Source organism: Pinus tabuliformis, chromosome 5_1, assembly GCF_031772625.1.
Source record: "Pinus tabuliformis cultivar Carrire ecotype Pingquan chromosome 5_1, CPIR1, whole genome shotgun sequence".
In the NCBI taxonomy this organism is placed as follows: Eukaryota; Viridiplantae; Streptophyta; class Pinopsida; order Pinales; family Pinaceae; genus Pinus; species Pinus tabuliformis.
The window spans coordinates 630,699,102-630,725,800 of record NC_142305.1 but is presented as its reverse complement, the minus strand read 5'-3'; the positions used below and the strand labels follow the sequence as shown (position 1 = coordinate 630,725,800).

The 26,699-nt window shown below is 41.8% G+C and overlaps 1 protein-coding gene across 1 annotated transcript in view; it reads right to left on the bottom strand.

The window, feature by feature from the left end:
* Positions 1-26,699, bottom strand: part of LTO1 (NAD(P)H dehydrogenase (quinone)s) — a 207,115-nt gene that overhangs the window by 40,638 nt on the left and 139,778 nt on the right. The window contains exon 5 of the mRNA XM_089432656.1: positions 9,227-9,374. Coding sequence (XP_089288782.1) covers positions 9,227-9,374 — 148 coding nt within the window. The remainder of the gene's footprint in view (positions 1-9,226; positions 9,375-26,699) is intronic.

Here is a 26,699-nt window from a genome sequence, read left to right as displayed (position 1 = left end):
AATTGTTTACGGAGACAGAGGGAGGCAGGATGACTTGACTGGAGGAGGTTCCAGGGCAGCACGAAATTCCCAGAGGCTGCAATGTGCATTTCTAGCCTATGGTGTGAGTGCCAAGGAGTGTGAGTGGCCAAGGTGATCCCAAATCAATTTGTAGAGAGGGAAAAGAATTTTCCCAGTATATTTCTAGTTGAGACAAATTATCCTAGCTCAACCAAGAAGGCTAGTTGTTGTAATTCTCTAATTTTGTTGCATCATAATAAAACCCTCATTTGTTGCACTTTTCTCTTCAGTGTTCTTCCAAGGACAATTATCCAAAAATAACAGTGTCTGTTTTATGTGTGTGCATCTATTTCTAACTTTCATATTTTATATTTCCCCAGTGCTTTTATTGTGTGTTGGAATTTCTAAGTTTAACTCGTTAGAAATTCTTCCTGTACTATCTGGTTTAATTCACCTACATGTTTAATTTCTTAACAAGTTATTTACCATGTAAATATTGAAAATAAACACAAGTACAGTATCAACATCTACAGATCATCAACTGAAAGAAAGCAAGCACATAAGTGACACCATTATTTTTGGACCAATGTCCCCGGAAAAACCCAATGCAGGAAAACTAGTGCAGCTATTCAAAAGGTTTTATATTTATGCAGTTTTCAAACTACAACTAGGGTGCCAGAAATGGCTCACCCAACAGAGAATTCCCTTGGCAGTGGTACCTCTCCTCGGAGACAGATATTTCGGCAGATTAATCACCAGATGAACGATCCCACAACAACAATTGCAGCTTCTAGCTACTCTGCGTCACTCTGCAAGGACTGCGTCACCCTTCCCAGTTCACAAGCACCCAGTTTGCCCCACAAAAATCCTCCCAGCATTGCCTCTTGGCCCTACGTCAACTCTGCTAGCCTCTACACAGCTACTGAAGCTTTTGCGTCAGCCCTCAAACCCTCTGTGCCACACATATTGGCCTCTCTCTAGCTCTGCGCAGCGCCCAGCTACCTCTGCGTAGCACCCAGATGCCTCTGCGTCAACCTCTTCGGGTCCTGCGTTGTCTCTCTGGCACTAACCCAGCTGCCTCTAAGTCAACCTCTCCGAGTCCTGCGTTGTCTCTTTGGTACTAACTCTGCCTCTCTGCTATGTATTCACTGCCCCTCGTTGCAACTCAGATCACTTGTTCGATTTCTCTCGGCAAACCCCGCTCCAGAAAATCGAACTAACTGAACAATCTTGGTGTGTTCTCCAACTGACCCTCAAACCTCCTCTTATACTTTTCTCATTGGTCCATCAATGGCCGAGATTAAATCTCTAATCAACGGCTAAGATTAGATTTGGCTTGATCCGTGACTTTTGGAACATTCTAACCCGTTTATATTAATACCCATTAATATTTTATTTTCCTAAGTTTAGACTTAGGAACTCCATTAAAAATATTACTTATTTTAATATCTCCCAAATTGGTTAGAATCTGCCCAAACCCTTTCTGGGCCTTGGAGATATCATGTGTTTTGGCCTCTCCACCAATTTTCATGGCTAGAGCACATCCGATGCTACCCCAAATCAACACTCCCTCTTAGCGAGCACTGTGCTCTAGTAATACTCCACACTGAGTAGCACCCTGATTATCCAGCACCGGCCCCTGCGTTGATGCTAGGCCTCCCCGCCCAACATCCTCTGCATTGTTGCATCCTGTACTGCTGCCCACGGCCCTGCCACTACCACTGTTGCATCCATACGACAACTCCCTCTGCATCCGTGACAATGTTGGTCCATACTCCCAGCACTGCATTCCCCTCTCATCATGTTGTATCGTGCAACGGCATACTGCAACTCAGTCACTAAGAAGTAAGTAATTGATCCACCCAACTTCTAACATCCCTGTCAGGCTAGAAACAATCTTGATGCTGAAACTCCCTCTGCCGCTTACAAGTGCTCCCTTTACTGACCTCTGCGTTGCTGCAACAACTCCCTGCATCTTGCAGGTTGCACACCTCTCTGTAACATCCTGCACTGGTACAACACTCTCGTGCCTCTCGAACTGTTGCAGCCTGCTAACCTCGCGTTGCCCGGGGACTCCTGCATTGTAGCACTTTCTGTCGCTTCATCCACATCCGTCTCTACACACATTTGCCAATCCTACTACTCCTCTTCGGGGCTCCCGTAGCAAGGTATAATCCAAGAGGTTGGGTACCTCAAGGATCCTGCCCCTCATCACCTGTAGTCCATCTGACTACAGCTCGATGTCTCCCCACTTCTTCTCAAATGGCACATGAGCACTCATGGCACAACCGTCATCCTCCTCGACTTCTTTCTCCGCCCTCGCTGGCGCTACCTTGGTCTCAGAAGCCTCTCCCTTACTCTTCTTCCTAAGACACTGGTTCGCAAAATGACCTAGTTCCCCACAATGGAAGCACTTGACCTTGGAGAGGTCCTTCTTCTTCCTCTTTTCCTGCTTTCCCGCAAATGCTAGAGCCGCATCCTCTTCTTCATCCTTGATTCTGACCCCTTTGCTGCTACTCCCCGCCTTAGTCACCCATCTAATCTCTTCTTGACGAAGATCCATCCACAGTTCCTCCCAATCCGGAAGGCCCATCCTGCCCAGTATGCTCTGGACAAAGACCTCCCAATCCTCTGAGACTACGTTCAATGCGGTCCTCACCATCAATTCCTCATCCGGCATAGCCCTTATGGAAGTCCGCTGGTCACGGATCTCGTTCAATCGACCAAGGAAGATATCTATCTGCTCTCCCTTCTGCATCTGGTATGACTGCAGCTGATTCTCAAGTAACATCTTCCTCTGCACGGAAGTATGCTGGTACAATTTCTTCAGGGCCTCCCACATCTCATTTTCCGTATCCTTCTTGGCAATATGTGGCACCACATGATCCTTGACCCCATCAAGGATGATTCACTTCGCCCCGGCCATTGCCTCCTTATACTTCTCATTTTCAATTGGGTCAACTAGGATTGCCATCACTTTCAAGGCGAAATCCTTGATGCGATATCTGTCTAGAATGGACAAGATCCTGGCCTTCCAGACCACAAAGATGGACAATCCGTCCAGCCTATCCTGATCTCTCAGCCCATTCACGGCCATTATACTGCTCTTCTTTCGACTCCTCCGAGTCTCTCTACTTCCCTCCTAGAAGTCCTCTGTTCGACTCCTACTGAGTCTCTCAACTACCTGTTTGGAAGTTCTCGATTTGACTCCCTCTGAGTCTCAATTTCCTTCTAGAAATCCTTTTGCCAACTTCAAGTTGCCCCACTCCGATCGTCTGACACTAATCAGGATTCCTTGGCTAGAAATCTGCCTCGATAGCAACTCCCTCCACCATGGTCTTGCCCTGTTAGGCACTGTTCTGACCACGGTACCCCACCAACTTCACTCCGCAAACTACCCACATTATCCTATGCCCTAGCAACTAAAGGATTGAGCCACTTGGCTCTGTGCAATCCCGGCACCGGAAAATCAGCTCCCTTAGCCAACTGTGTCAGCCCTCCTGGCCTCTGCGTGAGTCTGATTCTGCCTCCCGCAACCTCTACGCTAGCCTCTCTCTGGCCCAAACTAATGACGCAGTCCATCTGCGTCACTCCTTCCTCTGTCACCTTCTACACGGATCAACTCTGTCACTCGGGACAACTGAATCTACTCTTATTGCTCTGCTAGTTGATGCCTTCAATTATCCCGTGATCTGCAACCACGCTCCAATACCATGTTGGAATTTCTAAGTTTAACTCATTAGAAATTCTTCCTGTACTATCTGGTTTACTTCACCTACTTGTTTAATTTCTTAACAAGTTATTTACCATGTAAACACTGAAAATCAATGTTACTTGGGAGCGGGAGCGAAAGCGGGGAGCGAGAGCGAAAATGGGAGCGGGAGCGACATTTTCAGAAGCTCCCAGTTTGGGAGCGAATCCCGGAGCGATTTTTTAAAATATATATATATATATATATATTTTATATTTTTTAATTTTTGATACATATATGTTAACAAAAACATGTAGAATGTTGAATTAGATATAAAAAACATAAAAAAACATAAATTGATCATTGAACCATATCACATCAATCATCTAGAAGTTATAATCTTCATTAACCATGTCCACAAGTTAGTAAAATACATATACAACTACAACATATTGAGTCTCGTGAATCATGATTCATCAAATTCAATCTTAAAGTTTCAACTTCAAGCTTTCAAAATTGAAAATTCAATATATAACAATTATCATCATTGATCACCAAAGTTGTACTTGTAAGCTAAGTTTAACCATTACAAGAAATAATATCTTAGATATTTCTAAGTCCTAACTTCTAACTGAACATGAAATGAAATGTTATAAAATGAAACATGAATAATGAAATGAAATGAAACAACTTTAGTCTTTCACGAAGCATCATATTCATAATTCACAATCATTACCAATGAGTTATAATTGCCAACTTCAAACTTCAAATTTTCATTGTCACAGTCATATATTGTTTACAAAAAATATCATTATGATATGAAAGAGTCAAGAGTCAAGAGTCAAGGACTCAAGACTCAACAGTTATGAAAACTAATAGAAACTAGAAAACACAAGTAAACTGTAAATCTACATGTGGCCCTTGCCACGAGAGTCTCCAGAAGTATAAGCAGGTCGTGGTGGTCTTCTAGGAGTCTCCTGCACAGATCGACGACCAGAACTAGAAGGCACATGCCCTCCACGTGAGGGTGTAGATGGAGGTGGCGACAACAAAGGAACAAGACTCGAACCTCGAGCACTGCTACTAGATGGTGGAGGTGGAGGTGGCATGGCTGCTGCAGCTACAACTGCTTCATCTTCATCCCTTATAAGTTCCTCTTCCAGTTCTTCAAGATGCACTATACCATCCTCCAAATTGTCATCCTCTAGGTGATTGTCCCAAATTTTATATGTGGGATCCTCATAAGCCCAATCATAGTAATGACTCAACAACCTCAAGTTGTAGTGCACATAAACCAAGCTTTCTACTCGGTTTTCATTGAGTCTGTTTCTTTTCACATTGTGTATGAAGCTGTAGGTGCTCCAACACCTCTCTGCAGAAGAAGTATTCACAACCTGTGATAGAACTTTTTTTTTCCAATTTTGGAAAAATTCCATGGCCGCCATATGTTTCCCACCATGTGAGAGCATCAAATCTGTCTCTGTCTTCCATTGCATGGAAGGTACCAAACAAACCAGTGCCACTGAAGTATTTGCCTATTTAAAGGCGCACAGCTGCACATTCTTCCTTGTCAGATATCAACTTTTCTAATGCTTGCAAATATCCTAGTTACCTCTGCATCTAAATGGGATTTGGTCCTAATCCCACCCCCTAGTGCAGGTTGGCCCAACCAAGATGTAGAGTAGTATTTTGGCATAAGGATATACGCCAAGCAATGTAGTGGAAGATTAAGTCTATTCCACCCTTCACACACACAATCATGAATCAGTTTGTACAAGTCGGGATCTCTGTTATGAACAATATCTTTTATTTTCCCCAACATGGTATCCATCTGCTCATACACCTCGCCAATCACTGGTTTGTCTGTATCTGCAAACCGAATCATGTGATAAATGGGCTTTTGTGAAATCCAATACTTGCCTCACACTTGTCCAAAACTGACCATCAAGAGCAGCCTCCTCCACCAGTTCAAAACCTCGCCTGCCAGCTGCATTTGTAGCCCTTTCCTTTAATACCTGCCAATGTGGACTTGATACCATGCTAGCCAATGACTCTCTTACCTTCAAAAGGCGCCTGAAGGTGAGGTAATAGCTACCAAATCTGGTCTTCACAATCTTCAACAACTCCAATCTCGAGTGACTACAGAAAAGGCCATGGGTATTGCTATGATTTGTAATAAATTTTATCATTTGTTTGCCTTTCTTGTACAAATCACCAATCCATTTGTATTGTGCATTTTTGTTCTTGACAACATCATGCATCAGAAGGTTCAATGTGTGAACCAAACATCCAGACCAAAATATGTTGGGGTATTTATCCTCAGTAATTGCTCCCACTGCCTTACAATTAGGAGCATTATCAGTGATGACTTGGATGACATTGTATGGCCCAATATGGTCAATTGTTTCAAGTAATGCTTTTGCAATGTTGATGGCGGTCCTGAACTTGTCTGAGTAATCACGTGCAGTTAGAAAGATGGCACCACTAATAGACACAGCAAGAACACTTATCAATGGCTTGCCTTTTACATTTGTCCATCCATCAGATACAATGGACACCCCATGGTCAGTCCAAGAACTTGTCATTCTTATCAAAGAATGTGATATTTTTGCTTTTTCATGATCAAGTGCAACGGTTCTTGCCTTGTCATACCCAGGGCTCTTGTATCCTTTAGGGGCATCATTTATGGCAAAAGCCATTTCATGCCAATAAGGTGAGCGAAGAACATTGAATGGTATCCCACATGGATAGAGAAACCTGTAAACCTTTGAATCCACATCATTCCTACACCCCTCATCAAGAAAATCTGATATGGTTCTACGCCTTAAAGCTGGTGACCCTGTGCCTCCATATCCATTACCTTGGGAGGATGCTGAAGGAGTTCTTTGTGCTTGTGATTGTGAGCTTGGTTCAAAGAAACCCCTTGATTTTTTTATTTGTATTGGGCTTCCTCCTCTTCCCCTATGTATTTGGCTCTATCCGCTAGACAAGTTTTGATTCCTATTTGTTTGTCTCCATCCCATGGCCTTTTCCCACAGAGGTGTTTTCTGGCACGGGTGTATGGACCTGTGTAATCATTGTTGCAATGGGGGCAATGAAATTTAGTGGTTCCACCCCCTCTCTCTGCTTCAGGCCTGTTAACATATTTCCACAATGTGGTTTGGTCTTGTTTAGTTTTTTGAGAGTCATGTTCACCCTCCTCCAGCTCCTCCTCACCGGGGTTTTCATGAAATCCACTTTCTCCAGCTTCTTCATCCCCCTCTTCATTTTGGCCCCCCCGTTTCCTACTCTCCAGCACCATAATAACCATAAAAGGGACCAAGAAGAGGAAAATGCCAATAAATAGCCAGGTCCATGATGTTTGATATTTGTAAGCTTTTGAATCTGCAAATTAATTTAATTTATTAATTTAATTTAGATTTATGATTTTTTTACTGAATATAGTTAATAAACTAACTAAATTACTACCTAACTAAATTAAACTAACTAAACTAACCAAATTACTAAGTTACTTACCTCTTTGCAGGCTTGCTCCTTGATCCTCGGTGCTTGCTCCTCACTTCTCCTCACTCCTTTGCTCTTGCTCTCTTTTTCTCTTGCTCTCATTCAAGTGATAATGAAATTTTTTTTAATCCATTGTGTTTTTAAAACATAATTTTTTTTTTAAATTTGATTTTTTTTTGGCGTCTGCGATTTTTTTTTCCACTGGATCGCTCCCGTCGTCGGCCAAATCGCTCCCGGACCGAAAATTTAAAGCTCGGGAGTGATCGGGAGCGATCGCTCCCTGATCGCTCCCAAGCTGTAATTTTCACTCCGGGAGCGACGCTCCCGATTTTGGCAGGGAACGGAATTTTTTTTATCGGGAGCGTGCTCCCGAGCCGCTCCCACCCGAAGCGCGGATTGGGAGCGGGAGCGAGGGGGGGGAGCGCCCCCCTGCAACTCTGCTCAAAATAAACACAAGTACAGTATCAACATCTATAGATCATCCACTGAAAGAAAACAAGCACACAAGTGACACCGTTATTTTTGGACCAATGTCCCCGGAAAAACCCAATGCGGGAAAACCGGTGCAGTTATTCAAAGGGTTTTATTATTATGCAATTTTCATAATACAACTAAGGTGCCAGAAATGGCTCACCCAATAGAGAATGCCCTCAGCAGTAGTACCTCTCCTCGGAGACAGATATTCTGGTTGATTAATCACCGAATGAACGATCCCACAACAAGAATTGCAGCTTCCACTGCTCTGCATCACTCTGCAGGGACTGCGTCACCCTTCCCGGCTCACCAGCACCTAGTCTGCCCCACAAAAATCCTCCCAGCGCTGCCTCTTGGCCCTACGTCAGCTCTACTAGCCTTTGTGCAGCTACTGAAGCTTCTGCATCAGCCCTCAGAGCCTCTGCGTCACACACGTTGGCCTATCTCTGGCTCTGCGCAGCTCCCAGCTGCCTTTGCGTAGCACCCAGCTGCCTCTGCGTCAACCTCTCCAGGTCCTGCGCTGTCTCTCTGGTACTAACTCTGCCTCTCTGCTATGTATTCACTACCCCTAGCTACAACTCAGATCACTTGTTCAATTTCTCTCGGCAAACCCCGCTCCAGAAAATCGAACTGACTGAACAATCTTAGTGTGTGCTCCAGCTAACCCTCAAGCCTCCTCTTATACATTTCAATGGTCCATCAACAGCCGAGATAAAATCTTTAATCAACTGCTAAGATTAGATTTGGCTTGATCCATGACTCCAGTTTTATATTAATACCCAATAATATTTTATTTTTCCTAAGTTTACACTTAGGAACTCCATTAAAAATATTAATTATTTTAATATCTCCCAAACCGGTTACAATCTGCCCAAACCCTTTCTGGATCTTGGAGATCTCATGTGCTTCAGCCTCTCCACCAATTTTCATGGCTAGAGCACATCCGATGCTACCCCTAATCAACATTGTGAAGAACGCATCAGTGAATTATTTGTTATTTGCCGTTAATAATTAACAAAAGGCAAATAAACCACATTCAATTGGGAGAATAATATCCAGTTACTACAGTTCTAATATTTTTCACATCGATGTTGCTTTAGAAGTTGAAAATTTGAAAAAAAAAAATTATGATTTTTGAAATCTTTTAAAATTCCAAATAATTTCCAATATTTTCCGCAATGTTGCCAATAATTTAAATTTCAAATCCTTCGGCAATAAATTGCTGATATTGATAAATGTGACATTTCTTTTTATGCTTATTTAATTATCTGGCACATATATCATAGGTAACAAATATGAGCTTAATTATATAAAGAAAGGCGGTTTTTCAAAGTTATATAGTTAATCGCCCCTTTAAAGTATATATGACGTAGAATGAACTATGGGTAAACTCACAAACTGAAATATGGTAACAGATAAGCATACTTACAAGTTACAACACTCGACAATAACTTGTGATAACTAATAATACAGCCAACAAATCATTTTATTGTTGATGTTACAAGCCTACAACATTAACTAAGATTGAATAAATAACTTTATGATGCATAAGGTTACCTGTTTCTGCTCAAAACAGTGAGAACACCAAAAAGCTCCATATAATTTAGCTCCAACAGAATGGAGATGTTTTGCAAGGGAAATTGCCGCTGGACTAGAATGACTGGTTACAACTGGCTCCACTGGTGGCAAGTTAATGTCATCTAGCCTGTTCAATAAAAACAACCTACTTAATAATGTAGAGCATATGTTTATTTAGGCATGTCCAAAATATTATAGAAATACATGTACGCTTAGATAGGTAATGAGGATAGATACATTTTCAGCATACAATGAAGATTGTAATCAGTAAAAGCTTAAAAGGGTTGAGCGTATATTCTGCTATTCTCATATTAAGAATCACAAGAATTGCAATGACATAATCTCATAAATGGCTGCAGCCTGCTTTTCGGCCCAAAATAATTTCAGTCCTTGCATTCCTGAAGTTGATTGCATGTTAAAACATTTAATCAAGTTGCCAATTTATCCAACTCTGCAGCTTGTTAGTGCCAGAGAACAAGAATTACAATAAATGGAATGAGTTAGTTATATTTATCTTTCCATTCATAAGTAAGCATAACAATGATGAATAATGAGCAAAAGTATCATAAACTCAGACAAGAACAAGAGCCTGATTTTTATCTGTCATAGTAATGTTCTTATTTTGCTCAAAGTTGCTCATCATATCTTCTTTGTATATTTTCTTTATACGTAGAATTGACTCTATCGTATAGAGTCATACATCGAAATCTTTCTATTCTAATTTTCTAGTCACATGTTTAGAACTGTTATCTTACCAAAACATATCAGTTTATAAACATCTGTCTTCTTGGACGGCAATAAGGTCCTATGCCCCCTCACATGGTATAAGGAGATTGTTATCACATATTGGAAAGTAGTACCAATGCAAACCTTTCAGTTGTGTGGTGTTTCAGTTCATGTCCGACATCAGTATTCTTGCTCATTCATTCAAAGCTCAGATTCATGGCATCCTCTAGTCTTTTCACTACATGATGACCTCATAATTGACTTGCCCAGTAGACCTCATTTGACTCATTTATGGTATATCAACTCTCCTTATCACATATTGTTAAAATTGGCAACTAGGGCCAAACTCCATGTGGGTCATCTTATTTATGGCAGCTGATATTTTTCTTGGATCACTCTCATCGAGAGATCTAGGATTGATCTAAAGATCATCCGATTCTGATAAGTATTCATGGAGTTATGAATTTATTTGTGTTATAAGACAATTCGTCAAGGTCGGCCAGAAACCAAATAACCCACACATGTGCTCAACGTTTTAGTATAAAAGGAGGTGACTTCATAGTCATTTCTACACACTTCACTCTTGATTTCTCTCCACTTGTTTTGGGTTTTAGTAGAAGAGAAATCTAGGAGGATGAAGCCCTAGGAGCAGTCAAAAGGAGAAGGTCCTATGCTGCCTAATGGAGATTAGATCACAGCCATGGAAGGGATCTCTATGCTGCCCTAATGGAAGTCAAATCACAGCTATGGTAGATACGCTAACCTAGAAGAGACCTTACCTTTAACACAGTCACTTTAACGCAGCTATGGAGGAAACCTCAACAAGATATATGTTGCCCTAGCCGCAGGCTATGATGCCCTAGACGCAGGCCTACGATGCCCTAGACGCAGGCCAGTTCTTGCTGGAAGAAGGACCAAGGAATTCTGCTATAGGAGGCCGAGTTCTAGGGCCAAGAGGGCTAGCTACTAGACCGAGTAAAGAAGGAACAAAACGCTGGTTGTCTAGGCACTTTTGGAGGGACCGAAAGCCTAAACAGGAGGGTTGTACCGTGCAGCACAGTGAGGTGCAGCACTATGATGGGTGATGAAGTCACCAGAGAGAATCAGTTGAAGCAGCAAGTCTTCAACTGAGTTCAGCTACATCATCTATCATCTTCTTAGAGATGATCTATGCTCTTATTTAAATAGATCAAAGTGTTTGACTTCGATTATAAATGTACTCTCTCTCTCTCTCTGTTGAACTATTGAAGAACATATAAGAAGAATTGATCAAGGGTTCCCCACATTGGGGTTTGTCCCTGGCTAGCACCACATCTTGTGTCCTCTTGTCTTGGCTTGTCTTCTGAGATCTATGTTTATGTTCTATTTGCAATTTACTTTAATGTTGATGTGATTGCTAATCTGGAAATGATATTGAGCTAACTGTGAAAATTGAAATAAATTGCTCTAAGCATAGAACATGCCTAAAATTAACACATACACCTTAGGTTAATATACATGCAAATAGTACACTATGCTTCATTCATATAATCATGGAACTTTGGTTAGTTGCTTCACTTGTAATATTCCTAATTAGCCATGGCTAACTGGAATATTCAATTTTGCTCAATTTTGCTTTCTAATAGTTATTTATAAATAAAAAGGTGAGGAAAAGGGGGACATAACTCACCTTTAGAATAAAGTCACTCCATAATAGTACAACGTTGTGACTTAAAGGGGAGCCAAGGGGGCCAAAGGACCACGCAGAGATGGGGCCCATGCAGACACTTGGAGGGACTGCGCAGATGGAAAGGAACACGTAGCAAGAGAGGGACTACGTTGGAGGAGGTGGGTATTGGGATTGAGAGAGGTCAACACTATAAAGGAGAGAGAAGCCTCCTCATTTTGTCATTCGATTATGTGCATTTGAGCTAGTCACTTCGACTTAGAGCACGCTAGCTGTTTAGCTGGTCTGCAGCCCTGTTTAGTGCATCGAGTGTCTCCATTCGGAGATCTCACCCTTAGCCCCAGGGGACTTCAAGTGCCTGCTCAGGCAAGGTAGTTTTCAGTAGTCTTTTGCAGGAGGATTGATCTTTGGAGGAAGGAGGAACTAAGCATTTTGGATAACAGCGCAGTCTTGAGAGAGGGACGCAGTTCTTTTGGTGCGAGTTCCGTATTGAGGGTTTTGCGGAGAAATTGAGCTCGGAGATTGAGCAGGGGTTCAGCCCTTGCATATTGGAGGATTTTGGCAGAGATTCGGGTGGAGTTTTGGAGGATTCTATTCAGCGGCAGCACAGAGCCTTGAGGGACAGCGTAGAACCCCAAGGGGGTGATTTTCGGGGTTCGGCTATTTCAGAAAAGCTTTCTGGGTTTTTTTGGGTTTCTTGAGTAGAGTCTGATTCCAGAGTTTCAGCATTTTCTCAAGAGGGGAACAGCCCCAAATCCTCATTTGATTTCCAGCAGTAGCAGCAGCACGATAGTTCTCCAGCAACTTGGACACAGTTCAGAGAGAGGCCATTCCTTTGCTATTCTGAGTGTATTTCTTCACTTGCCTTGTCCAAGTCGTGGTGCCATCTTTCTGATCACCTCCTGTACTCATTCCATTGCTTAGTATAATAAAATGGCTTAGCATTTCTTGAGTATCTGCTTGTATTTCGTGTTTATCTTATTATATGTTGCATCACTATTATTTCTTTTCCCGGTTACTGTATCATTTGCACGTATTGGGTTGGAGTTTGCTTGTGTTTGAGGAATATCCATGAAACGGGATATTACAGTGGTATCAGAGCGTAGATCTGGCTCAGCCTGTGGAGCTAGCAATCTATGACACTAGGAGAAAAGCCCTACATCTGTTACAGAGGTAGGAGATACAGAGACACTGGGCGTAGGTTGGAGAACACCTACGAAGAGGGAGATTGTGTTCCAATAGTGGATGCAGAACAGGAGGAGCCTGTGGTGGACGCAGGACAGGAGGAGCCTGTGGTGGACGCAGGACAGGAGGAGCTTGTGGTAGACGCAGAGCAGGAGGATCCGATGGCAGATGAGGACGGGAAGAGATTTGCAGACATGCTGCTCAAATTAGTGCAGGATCTGTCGAGGAAAATCGAGGTGATGGGGCAGAGATTCATAGTAGTGGAGGCTAGACAGCGTGACAGCCCACGGCTTTTCCAGGGTGGAGAGGGATCGGATGCATCTCACCATTTACCAAAGCAGGGTGCCACTCAGCATGATACTACTCAGCAAATGGCCGCACATGCCCCTACACGCTCTACCATGCCCACTTTTCTAGGAGCAGACACGGGGACTGGAGCCCAGTAGGAGGCAGAGCCTGGTCACATGGGCGATTATTTTGCAGAGTACCAGGCCTATGGGCAAGAGTTCAGGGACACTCTCTCATTCGAAGACTTTGTTCAACTCCAGTGGGATAGTAGACCCCGCGACCATCACAGAGGACACCGACATTATCACGATGGAGACACCCACCGCACAGCTAGTAGATTCCACTTGCCTATGTTTGATGGTTCATCAAACAGTTCGACAAAGTCTTGGGTGGAGAAGCTGGACATCTATTTCCAGCTTAACCAGATGTCGGAGGCAGAGGCCATCAAGGTGGCGACATTACATTTGGATTGTGAGGCCCAAGATTGGTGGTTCCATGGAATGGTTACACTCGGACATTCCACAGTGACGACATATGCTGAGTTTACCAGGAGAGTGATGGAGAGGTTTGACTAGAGGGATCTGGAATAGCACTTCATTGAGCTGACGAGGCTCAAGCAGACAGGGAGCCTAGAGACCTACGTTGCAGACTTCTTGAGGATTTCAGTGATGGTGCTAGATCTATCCACAGCACGGAGGATCTACATGTTTGTTGAGGGGTTAGCAGAGCCACTTCGGGGTCTAGTCAGGTCCACTAGACCAGTCACACTCCAGGATGCTATCAGCAGGACTCGGGACTTACAGGATGCCTTACCCAGGACCGGAACACCTTACCCCCAGAGACAGGCTTTCCAGCCTAAGGGGAAAGACGTGAGGATTCCGACTCCAAAAGGGAATCCAGGATGAGCACAGATTGACGATGACGCCAGGAGGGAGTTGAAGAAGAAGCGGTTGTGCTTTACTTGTCAGGAGCCGTGGGCACCAGGACATAGATGTGCTGCTGGCAAAGCACACTTTATTGAGGTCTTCTCCAAGAGCAGCAGGGAAGAGGATGAGGAGGATGATGTGGAGGCAGGAGATAGTAATGTCGTGCAGGGTCCCTCGCTGCCTCCACCACCACCACCAGGTGGTGCAGCTTTTGCACCTATCGGAGAAGCCCTTGCAGCGTTGTGAGGAGTTCCCAAGTATTTGATGTTGCGCGTACGAGGGACAGTACGTGACCAGCGAGTAACAGTTTTGGTTGACAGTGGGGCAACCCACAACTTCATCGATGCACAAATGGTTGAGCGGAGAGGTATACAGATAGAGAGCTTCGATGGATTTTCAGTTTTGGGCCCAGGAGATCAGACCATGGTGTGTGCGCGTTATGTCCCAGAGTTATCAATGACGATGAGCACCTACACACTGACTGACCACTTTTTCGTGGTCAATATTCCGAACACCAACATAGTACTGGGTGTTCAGTGGCTTATCACTCTAGGGAAGGTCACGATAGATTGGAAGGCCCTAGAGATGGAGTGGGATGATGAGAAGACAGGGAGGCATGAGAAGATACGGGGACAGCACACATATCCGCCTCAGACTGTTTCGGCTCATCGGATGGAGGCAGTGTTCCGGAAGGGAGACATAGAGTGGGCAGTAGAGCTACGTGCATCAGAGACAGGGACTACAGGGTAAACAGTGCACCCAAAGATATAGTCCATCCTTGACCGGTATGCCACAGTATTTGGGGAGATTCCGTAGGGACAGCCACCAGACCGAGGGTTTGAGCACACCATTGAGCTTGAGCAAGGCATACAGGCAATGATTAATACCCCCTATAGGCATCCCAAGGCCTATCGGGATGAGATTAAGCGGGCCATTCAGGAGTTGCTGGCTCTTGGGCACATTCGGCCGAGAACGAGTCCTTTTGCTTCTTCCGTGGTGTTGGTGAAGACGAAGGACGGCACATTGAGGATGTGCATTGACTACAGGGCCCTGAACAAGAAGACACTGAAGAACAGGTACCCCATACCCAGGATCGATGAGTTGATGGATGGGTTGAGAGAAGCACAGTTCTTCTCAAAGATTGATTTGAGATCTGGGTACCATCAGATTCGCGTGAGGGAGCAAGACATTCCCAAGACCGCCTTCAAGTGTCACTATGGGCACTTTGAGTTTTTGGTGATGCCTTTCGGGCTAACCAACGCCCTAGGTACGTTCCAATCTTGCATGAATCACATCTTCCGCAGTCACTTAAGGAAGTTTGTGTTGGTGTTCTTTGATGATATCCTCATTTACAACAGGACTTGGGAGGAGCATCTCCAGCACATTGAGACAGTATTGTGCATCTTGGAGGAGCAACAGTTCTATGCCAAACTCTCCAAGTGTGAGTTTGGATTGACGGAGATGTTATACTTGGGACACATCATAGGGGTGGACGGAGTGAGGGTACACGAGGAGAAGATCAGGGCCATCAGAGATTGGCCAGAGCCGAGAAACGTGACAGAACTTCGAGGTTTCATTAGCATCTGTACTTACTACCGGAAGTTCGTCCAGAGTTTCTCACAGCTTGCTGTACCCCTAACAGATCTGACGAGGAAGGGGGCATTCAATTGGTCGGATACAGCGCAGCGAGCCTTTGACAGGCTCGAGGAGGTTATGAGCAGCTACCCAGTGCTTGCATTGCCGGATTTTACGCAGCCATTTGTTTTGGAGTGTGATGCGTCGGGAGAGGGGATCGACGCGGTGTTGATGCAGGGAGGTCAACCTATAGCCTTTGAGAGTCGGAAGCTCCTTCCGCACGAGAGGTTGAATTCTATATATGACAAGGAGATGCTGGCCATCATGCATGCATTGGCCAAGTACCGGCAGTATTTAGTGGGTAACAGGTTCAGGGTGAGGACTGATCACAACAGCCTCAGGTCCTTTTTGGAGCAGAAGCAGCTACAGGAGAGGCAGCAGAAGTGGATCAGTAAGATCCAAGCGTATGACTTTGACATTGAGTATGTCAAGGGTAAGAACAGCATGGTAGCAGATGCCCTTTCACATAGACCAGCCACGTTGTCTCTTATGAGCTTGGACGCAGACTGGAGGGCTCGACTCTTAGTAGAGTACAACAAGGACAGATTTGCATGTGAGGTTCTGGATGGACAGGGGGCAGATGACAGGTACATGGTGGTCGATGAGATCATCTACTACAGGGACCGGATCTTCTTGATTGAGAGATCTCAGCTCAAGAAGAAGATACTTCAGGCGTCACATGATTCACCATTGGCAGGCCATCAAGGGTTTACCAAAACCTATAGGGCCATTAGAGAGAGGTTTTCACGGAAGGGCCTCAAGGAGGACGTACTCCAGCATGTCCGTGAGTGCGACGTTTGCCAGAGGAACAAGGGGGAGATGAGTCATCCCGCAAGATTATTACAGCCTCTTCCCATTCCAGAGGGGAAATGGGAGTGTATTTCGATGGACTTCATCACAGGGTTGCCCATGGTACAGGGCAAGGATTGCATCTTTGTCGTCGTTGATCGACTGATGAAGTACTCACACTTTTTCGCCATATCCGCACACTACACAACAGCACAGGTGGCCGAGTTGTTCTTCAGAGAGATCTTCAGGTTACATGGTCTTCCCAAGACCATCACCAGTGACAGGGACAGTCGTTTCATGGGCGGATTTTGGCAGGAGCTTTTCCAGTTGGTGGGGACGGAGTTGACACCGAGTACCAGTTATCACCCACAGACGGACGGGCAGACAGAGATAGTTAACAAGTGGTTGGAGGGCTACTTGCATAACTATGTCAGTGGGCAGCAACGAGTATCGTTGAAGTGGCTGCATCTGGGGGAGTACTACTACAACACTACACATCACATGTCCATTGGTATGTAACCATTCTATGCTTTGTATGGATATCAGCCCTTATCTTTTGTTGACGTGATGTTTGGTGCTAGCAAGGCTCCGAGAGCCAAGATTTGGATCCAAGAGAGTCAGGATATTCTCCGAGCTCTCAAGGATAATATGGCTACAGCACAGAACCAGCAGAAGTTGTATGCCAACACGGGTCGGGTGGAGAGACAGTTTGAGGTAGGGGACTTGGTCTACCTGCGGTTACAACCATACCGACAGTCGTCACTGAAGCAGAAGGGGGCTGAGAAGCTCAAGCCCCGCTTTTATGGGCCATACAAGGTGATACACAGGATTGGACAGGTTGCGTATGAGAGCTGCCCCAAGGCAGCAAGATTCATAACATCTTTCATGTATCATGCCTGAAAAAGTCATTGGGGCAGCGTGTGACAATGACAGATGAGCTACCACCCACGGATAATGAGGGGCATTTGGAGTTGCAGCCAGAGGCTATTATTGATACTAGGGAGAGGCAGTTGCGGAGTAGGATGGTCCAGGAATTCTTGGTGAGGTGGAAGAATTTACCGGATGAGGATGCCACTTGGGAGAGTGAGAAAATTTTCCAGCATCCATCACTTCAGTTGCTTGAGGAGAAGCAACATTTTGCCGGGGGAGACTGTAATATTCCTAATTAGCCATGGCTAATTGGAATATTCAATTTTGCTCAATTTTGCCTTCTATAGTTATTTATAAATAAAAAAGTGAGGAAAAGTGGGACATAACTCACCTTTAGAATAAAGTCACTCCCTAGTAGCACAATGTTGTGACTTAAAGGGGAGCCAAGGGGGCCAAAGGACCACGCAGAGATGGGGCCCACGCAGACACTTGGAGGGACTGCGCAAATGGAAAGGAACATGTGGCAAGAGAGGGACTACGTTGGAGGAGGTGGGCCTTGGGATTGAGAGAGGCCAACGTTATAAAGGAGAAAGGATCCTCCTCATTTTGTCATTCGATTATGTGCATTTGAGCTAGTCACTTCGACTTAGAGCAAGCTAGCTGTTTAGCTAGTCTGCAGCATTGTTTAGTGCATCGAGTGTCTCCGTTCGAAGATCTCACCCTTAGCCCTGGGGGACTTCGAGTGCCTGCTCGGGCAAGGTAGTTTTCAGCAATCTTTTGCAGGAGGATTGATCTTTGGAGGAAGGAGGAACTGAGCCTTTTGGATACCTACGCAGTCTTGACTCTTGAGAGAGGGACGAAGTTCTTTTAGTGGGAGTTCTGGATTGAGGGTTTTGAGGAGGAATTAAGCAGGGGATCAGCCCTTGCATATTGGAGGATTTTGGCAGAGTCTCAGGTGGAGTTTTGGAGGATTCTATTCAGCGACAGCACAGAGCCTTGAGGGACAGCGTAGAACCCCAAGGGGGTGATTTTCGGGGTTTGGCTATTTCAGAAAAGCTTTATGGGTTTTTCTGGGTTTCTTGAGTAGAGTCTGATTCAAGAGTTTCAGCACTTTCTAATGAGGGGAACAGCCCCAATTCCTCATTTGATTTCCAACAGTTGCAGCAACACGACAGTTCTCCAGCAGCTTGGACGCAGTTCAGAGAGAGGCCATTCTTTTGCTATTCTGAGTGTATTTCTTCACTTGCCTTGTGCAAGTCGTGGTGCCATCTTTCTAATCACCTCCTGTACTCATTCCATTGCTCAGTATAATAAAATGGCTTAGCATTTCTCTCTGCATTTCTTGAGTATCTGCTTGTATTCCGTGTTTATGGTATTATATATTGCATCACTGTTATTTTCTTTTCCCGGTTACTATATCATTTGCACGTATTGGGTTGGAGTTTGCTTGTGTTTGAGGAATATCCCTGAAACGGGATATTACATCACTTTAGTGCTCTACTATAATTTCATGTACGGACTTCCTGATTACCTAAGTCACCTGACACAAGGATTCGAGATTCGTAGGATATGAGAGTCGGATTCAGACACGTTGACCCCCCGAAACAGGACACGTAGGATTCGTTATATATTATTTTATTACAAATATATATATGTATTAAAAATTAGATATTTCTTACACAAATTCTCATTAATGATACAAATTCATTGATTTCAAACATAGATCATCTAGATGTTAGTTTTACTGTTTACAAAGTAAGTTAGTAATAGTAACATCATAGCAATTAGCATGCATAATACATACAAAATTCAAATACATGTCACATAAAATGATAAATCATGATTCATAAATGAAAGACAACTTACAAGATAGTAAGATAAATCAAGAGATGTTGTGTCCTAATGGGACATGTACGAGATTCATACGTGTCCCGTTAGGACACGACATGTCCCATTCTGGGATTCGAATCCCCAATGAATCGTGTCTGATTCGTGGGATTCGGACACGCAGGCCATTTCTAGCAAATCCGGTTTCATAGCTGATTAGACATGTTGATATAGTTTCTTATATGGTTGTGATTGTGGTACACACTAAGTGTCATCTAATAACACTTTATAACACAATTTTATTATTTGCTTCATCATACTATGAAGGACATTTTTCCCTTAAGATAAGTGCCATCAACTTTTAAGTCAAGTTGTACTACTAGTGACCTAGGTAAGAGTAGTGTATCCATATCCCAAACCATAACACATCCCATCTTCCTGGTTATTTCGTTTTCCCGCTCATGGTTGTCTTGTCATATGTTATACATCAAGGTCTATCTTTATTAGAACCATGAGGAAAGCATCAACCTAAGAGCTATAAGCTCAAGGATAAAGAAAGAAAGCTAAAAGTAAAATAATAAAGCTTGTATTCTGCCACCTCACTATGAGTCCAATGCCCGAAGTCCCAAGCTTAACAATTGATATCTAAATAAAAGGGACTAAGAAGAAGGAAAAAAAAGGGTTAGTATAAAACAATGGCAAGAAAATGGTAACTCAATGCTGAAAATGCCTCCTCATCTTAAAAGAACTCATATGGATGAACATCTTTAAAACCCTTATGTTTAGCTATGTCAGTGTTAGCACTGAATCTGCAACACATGAAAGTGTTGACTCCAAAACTTGTAGCACAAAAATGGAGTGATAACTAATAGAAAATCAACCCAATGGTCACTAGTTGATTGCCTCTCCCAGTGTTACAGGGGAGCCCCCCCATTCGATCCCGCTGCCAATCCGTGCTCCAGGCGGGAGCGACTCGGGAGCGGGTCGGGAGCACGCTTCCAAAATCGCTCCCAAAAAGGGAGCGATTTCGAGAGCGCGCTCCCTAAAAAAAATTGCGCTCTCTGCCTTTTCGGGAGCGTTTAGCCTTTTTTGTAAAAAAAAAAAAAAATTGCATTCATGTTCCAAATGCAATTTCTTTTCAAAGAAACAAATAAGTTTTGAGTGGGGCAGCTTAATGATCAAGCCTATGGCCCTACTATTGATATGCTATTCATGGTAATGTTAAATTCTTAAAGTAAAAGTGACATTCTCCTTAATCTTCATTTTCATCCTTTTACTTAAATTTTTAACATTACCATGAAATGGCTCAGGATGTTTGAGAGTGGTTCCGACCTCATTGGATTTCATATGGAGAAAGTAGAATTTTAGATTTCATTCAAAATCCAGCAGACTTATCAGTTTTTCAGGATTTCAATCAGTTTTTCAGGATTTCAGGATTGCAATGTTTCCATTGAATTTTGTCATGTATTAGGGTATGGAACTTGTATTTAACCAAGAGCACCAATCCCTCTATGTACCTTGATGTTAGTGACATTGGTTGTTGAACTCCTCTATCATGACCCTCCTAAAAATGTACGCATCACTCAAACAAATTCTTGACTTGACATGCTATGCTTTTTCTATCTTATGTTAATGCTTAGAGGGTGATATTAATGACAAAAATCCCTATACAGATACAAAGGTAATGACAAAGATACCTCTGGATATTAATGCTTAGAGGGTGATATTAATGACAAAAATCCTGATTTTCCAACAAGACTAAAAAATTAGACATTTCTCTTGGTGGCAAGAGGCCCAAGCACAAGCAATCAATAATAGATTTACTGGTCTTTTCTAGTTTCTAGTAGTTTTTATAACTATTGACTCTTTCATATTTATTATGATATTCTTTTAAACAATATATGACAATTTAAGTTTGAAGTTGGCAATTATAACTCATTAGTAGTGAATTATGAATATGATGCTTCATGAAAGTTGAAAGTTGTTTCATTTCATTTTATAACATTTCGTTTCATGTTAGATATTATTTGTTGTAATGGTTACACTTCGCTTACAAGTACAACTTCGGTGATCAATGATGATAAATGTTATATATTGAATTTTGAAAGCTTGAAACTTCAAGATTGATGAATCACAAAACTCAATATGTTGTATGTTACTATGTTACTAACTTGTGGACGTGGTTGATGAAGATTATAACTTCTAGATGATTGTTGTTATATGGTTCAATCTATGTTTTTTTTGTTTTTTATATCTAATTCATAATTCTACATGTTTTTGTTGACATATGTGTATCAAAATATAAAAATATAAAAAATATATATATTATATAAAAACGCTCCGGGATTCACTCCCAAACCGGGAGCTTTTGAAAATGTCGCTCCCGCAATCGTTTTCGCTCCCGCTCCCAAGTAACATTGGCCTCTCCATTTGGATTGGTGCCTTTCCAATTTCATGGGGGGGAATCCCTAGTTTGTCATGCACTAAAAATCTGCAAATCAGCATAAGTGGTGGAGTGAAGTGAACAAAAGCCATGCACTCTCTCCACTTAACTAAGGATAATTCACTCAAGTTGAACAAAGTAGCCTCATGCAAGCTCATCCGCAGTAAACTGAACTAAACTAAGCTAAATTGAACTGAATCGAACTAAACTGACAGAAATTGAATTGAACTGAACTAAACATGAATAAGGTTGAACGAACTCAGTCCTGTTGTCGCGGAGAGTGTCTAGGCACCGCAACAACGCTCAGAGTAAGGGTTGTCACTCTTGATCCTTACTCCGTTTAGACTCTGTTGTCGCGCGGATTGGCACGACAACGCTCAGACCGGGGGCTGTCACTCTAATCCCCGATCCCTCCGTTTAAGCCTGTCTCCCGCGGCTAAGGGGGGTAGTCCCTGTGAGATGATGAGACCAACTGTAGACCAGTTGGTTGGGAGACACGAGACACGATATGAAAATCACTAGATGGATTCGATTAATTGAGCAGACCAGTGCCTTAAAAGATTGTTATTAAAATGATTACTTGTTAAATGATATAAAAAACATAAACCATGAACAGCAATCATTTGTCATCAGCTAAATCACATGACCAAAACGATATCCGGCAACTGAAAATTTTGAAGAGATAAATGCCAGCGAAGTCACCAAGAGAATCATGAATTATTAACCAGACATCGTATTCACATCTCGACTTGAAAAAATTCAGATCTCAGCATGAAAGATATAACATGAAAAACCACTGAGACTGGCAAAACTAATTTTCCACAAAATTTTAATATTTTTTCAAAATTTTTTAAATCTTTTTTCAATGTTTTTATTTTTTTTATTTTTATTTTTTCAATATTATAAAAAAAAGGAATTTAAAAAATTAATCTAAAAATAAAACTAAGCCTAAAATCTTTTTTTATTTTCATATAATAAAAGTCTATAAAAAACAAAACAATTAAAATCTAAAAATTAAACCAAAGTCTAACTAAACTAAAATATAAATCAAGATCTAATTCAAAATCTACGCTAATTCAAAACAATAATTAACATTTTTATTTTTTATTTATTTATTTATTTTATTTTATTTTTTTTTATGGAGCAAAAGTAAAAAATGAAATCTAAAATTTATCTAAAACTAGACTATAAAAATAAAACTAAATCTAAAAAATTATAAATAAATCTTTTTTATTTTTATTTTTTTTTTTTCATAAAATTTAAATCTAAACAAAAGAAAATGATTTATTAAAAAATTAAAATCTAAAAATTAAAATCAAACAAAAGTTAAGTCTAAAAACTATTATTAAAAAATTAAAATCAAATAAAAGCTAAGTCTAAAAACTAATTGAAATCTAAAATATGAAATAGAACTAAAGAAAAAAGATCTAAATAAAAACTAAAATATAAAACATAAAGTTAAAATCTATTTAAAAAAAAAACAAAACAGAACTACGCTTACCCTTTTTTGATTTTATTTAAAATACAAATTAAAAAAAAATGTAAAGCCTAAGACTATGACGACGGTGCTATCGTATAGCCTCTAAAAAAAACGAGCAGTCACGATTCAACGCTATACCCACAACAGAGCTTGATTTATATGCCACTCACTGCGTTAATATGGAAATCCCGACCCCGCCAGACAAATTGAAACGCAAAATGCAAAGTCGAGAGCACAATTAGACGGAGGAGGGCAAAGAAAACGAATCGGTTTTACCTGTCCGCATACCTGAAGGGCATAACCTCAAACGCAGTAAAGAACAATTTTTCGAGTGCACGCAGCAAAACGCAGTCACGTTTTAACTCTTCAGGTGCACGCAGAGAGCAGTTCGACGCATGCTTTATGGCCTTAAACAGGACGTAACCCTGGCGAATCACCTCTCAAAATTTCGAAACTCACTTACGCGTGCTAGAAACCCTGATCTGCGTGAAGGACGACTCAGGACGTGCGCAAATCCACAAGATTTCGATGGAGAAATGTCGGCGGCAAGAAGGTGAGACTGTGCGTAAGGCAGCAAAGATTTGATCACGTGTAAATCAAGCAAATTTCCCTGAGCACTGCTTTCAATTTGCTGGCGTTTAAACAATATGAACTTAAATCGAATCCACGCAAAGTATGTTTTGTATGCAGGTCGGCCGGTGTGGAGAAAATCGATGAATGGAGCAGCGGACGATGAGGAGCCAAGAAAATCAAAGCAGTTCTGATATCTACGTGTATAATACCCGACACACGTCCTGAAAACTTCCCAGCAAAATGAGAACCAAAATGTCAGGAGTCTCATAAATCTTCTCTGAAAATTTGATCTTGATGAAACCCTGTACAAGAAAATAAAACCATAATAAAAATTGCATAAAGCAAAAAATTAAAACCCTAGATCCAAAAAAAAATTTGAAACCCTAAAACAATTGATTAATGTACAGATTTTTGTCCCCTTAATAGCCAGATTCAGCAGTAGGCACTGAAATATTTTAAAGAAATATAGATTTTCAGATTTTCACTGTGAAGAACTTAAGAAAATCTTTCATGCAACTTAGAAAAATAAACCGAATGATAGACCCAGGATCAAATCCAACTGGGCTCAGCAAAAAATGCTTGCGGGAGTTGGTTGGTTCAGCCGAGAACTTCCCCGAACGCCCACAAAATTTCCTTCAATGATGTTTTCTGCACAGCTCAAAACAACCGTCAATAAAGAGGGCAAAAAAGCTGCTGGATCTCAAAAAGTAATGGAGATACCTGCCATTACTTCAGAAACCCTAACGGCACTGAAACCTCAGCAAGTGAACAAGATACCTGTGCTCACAATACTCTACAAAAAGCTATTATTAATGGCTGAAAATAACATATGCAAAAAATTTAAACAATCTCACAGCATTTCAAGAGAGTAACACCAGCAAGATATGGACCCCAAAGTCTTCTTTTATTAACCAGAAACAGATTTACAAGAGAGCTTCTTCAGTACCAGACTCACAGATCGAATCCATCTAGTGATTTTCATATCGTGTCTCGTGTCTCCCAACCAACTGGTCTACAGTTGGTCTCATCATCTCACAGGGACTACCCCCCTTAGCCGCGGGAGACAGGCTTAAACGGAGGGATCGGGGATCAGAGTGACAGCCCCCGGTCTGAGCGTTGTCGTGCCAATCCGCACGACAACATTTTTTGGCGCCGTTGCCGCTTGCAGGAATGTGAGAATCCAGAATCTGCAACCATACAACACAAAAATAAGTAGCGTCCATCCAAAAATCATCATATAACATTAAGCACAGGAAAGATAAAAGCTCTTCATTTATTGACTATCTAAAGCAGAAACAAAAATGCGAAAAAAAACAAGGAGTAGGGTTAGAGATACGATACAAAGGATGCCCTACGGCATCAGATGTGTTCAATATAGTGCATACTGAGCATTTGCCTGCTTTCAGGCAAATCTGTCGGCTGCTTGTCGGATGTGCCATGTCCAATTTTGCATATGGTAGGACTCTTTCCTATCCGAAAATCAAGCTGCTCACGGCTGTCTGATGTATCAAATCTTCTTCTTATTTTCTTTCTCTTACGTTTTTTCTTTCTGGCAGGTTGAATTACTGATGACCTGGAACTTTCTGTTTCAAAATTATCAGATGAAGTATGCGTGATATGTCTTTCTTTAGCCCGCATCTGATCTTTATCATTCTTAAGTCTATCCGGATCACCTTCAATTAACCATCTTTCAATCGAATCAATAACCTCCTCATAATAAGATGGAGCTTGTTGCAACACATGAGAAGGCTCCTGATCTATTGATGTCACCTGGTTTCTTTCATCTTCCAGTTGCTGAAACCTTTGAACCTGTATTCTAATGGAATCCATCTGACTAGAGTGTTCAACCTTTATATCACTGATTTGTCTGGCATGATGTTCTTCCATGTCTTTTATTACTTTATCGTTCTTTTCCTTCATGTTCATCAAGCAATGCTGCATGAAATTTATTTCTTCTTTATGATTCGCTTGCATGTCAGCCAACTGATTATTATGATTGAACGTCATGATAGTCATTTCCTCATCCATAGTTAATAACTTGTTTTGCATAGAGTCAATTTCCCTATCATGATCAGCTTTAATGGTCACCATATTTTCCTCTAAGACTGACATCTTGCTTTGCATGATTCTAATTTCTGTTTCATGATTAGTCTTCATGGCCTCAATTTCTTTAGCATGGTGACTTTGCGTGACCTCAATCTCCCTATTACGTTTTTCCAGGTGGGTGCATAAAGTTTTCACATCATTGACATAATTAGTTTGATTGATTTCCATATTTCTTACCAGCATCATTAGGTCTCGTATAATTTGCTTTTGCTCTTCTTTTTCATTGTCATTTGTCCCTGATTTTTCACTATCATGAACTTGATCTGCAATATTTCCGGTGGATGACACATTCTGACATGATGAATCGTCTTGGGATCTTTCAGCTGGACCTCTTATCAAATTACTTTCATTTTGTTGCACAATTTTAGAGGCAGAAGGCAAGTTGTTTGGACTATCATATCTATCTTTAAAAGCATTGAGAATGTCTTGTAAAGAAGTGAAAAAATTATTAGGAAAATTATTAAACCATTTCAAGGCATCACCCTCTAAAGAATGGACAAATAGACGCATCTTGAAATCTTCATGATTATATTGAGGAAATCTACAATATAAGATCATTACACAAGTAAACATGTTTAAATGCTATTTAACAGTGACCGAATCACCACCCGAGAACTTAAATAATTTAGAAATGGCCTCTTTCGGAAGATCATGGAGATTATCAGTAAAATGACATGGTTTACATGAATAATCCATGATGAACAGTAAGGGATCAAATGGATGATAGAAAGAGATTTCTGCTCAAGAAAATTAAGAGATGAAAAAAGTGGAGTCGCCACTTGAACAATAAATCTGATTCCAAGATACAAGAAGCAATCAACAAACAGATATGCGGGAGGCTTCTTGTCTGGGAAAGAATAAGAAAATGGAGTCGCCACCCAAACAGAAAACAAACCGAAGTGACGCTGCTGATATGTGATGAAAAGATGCCATAATAT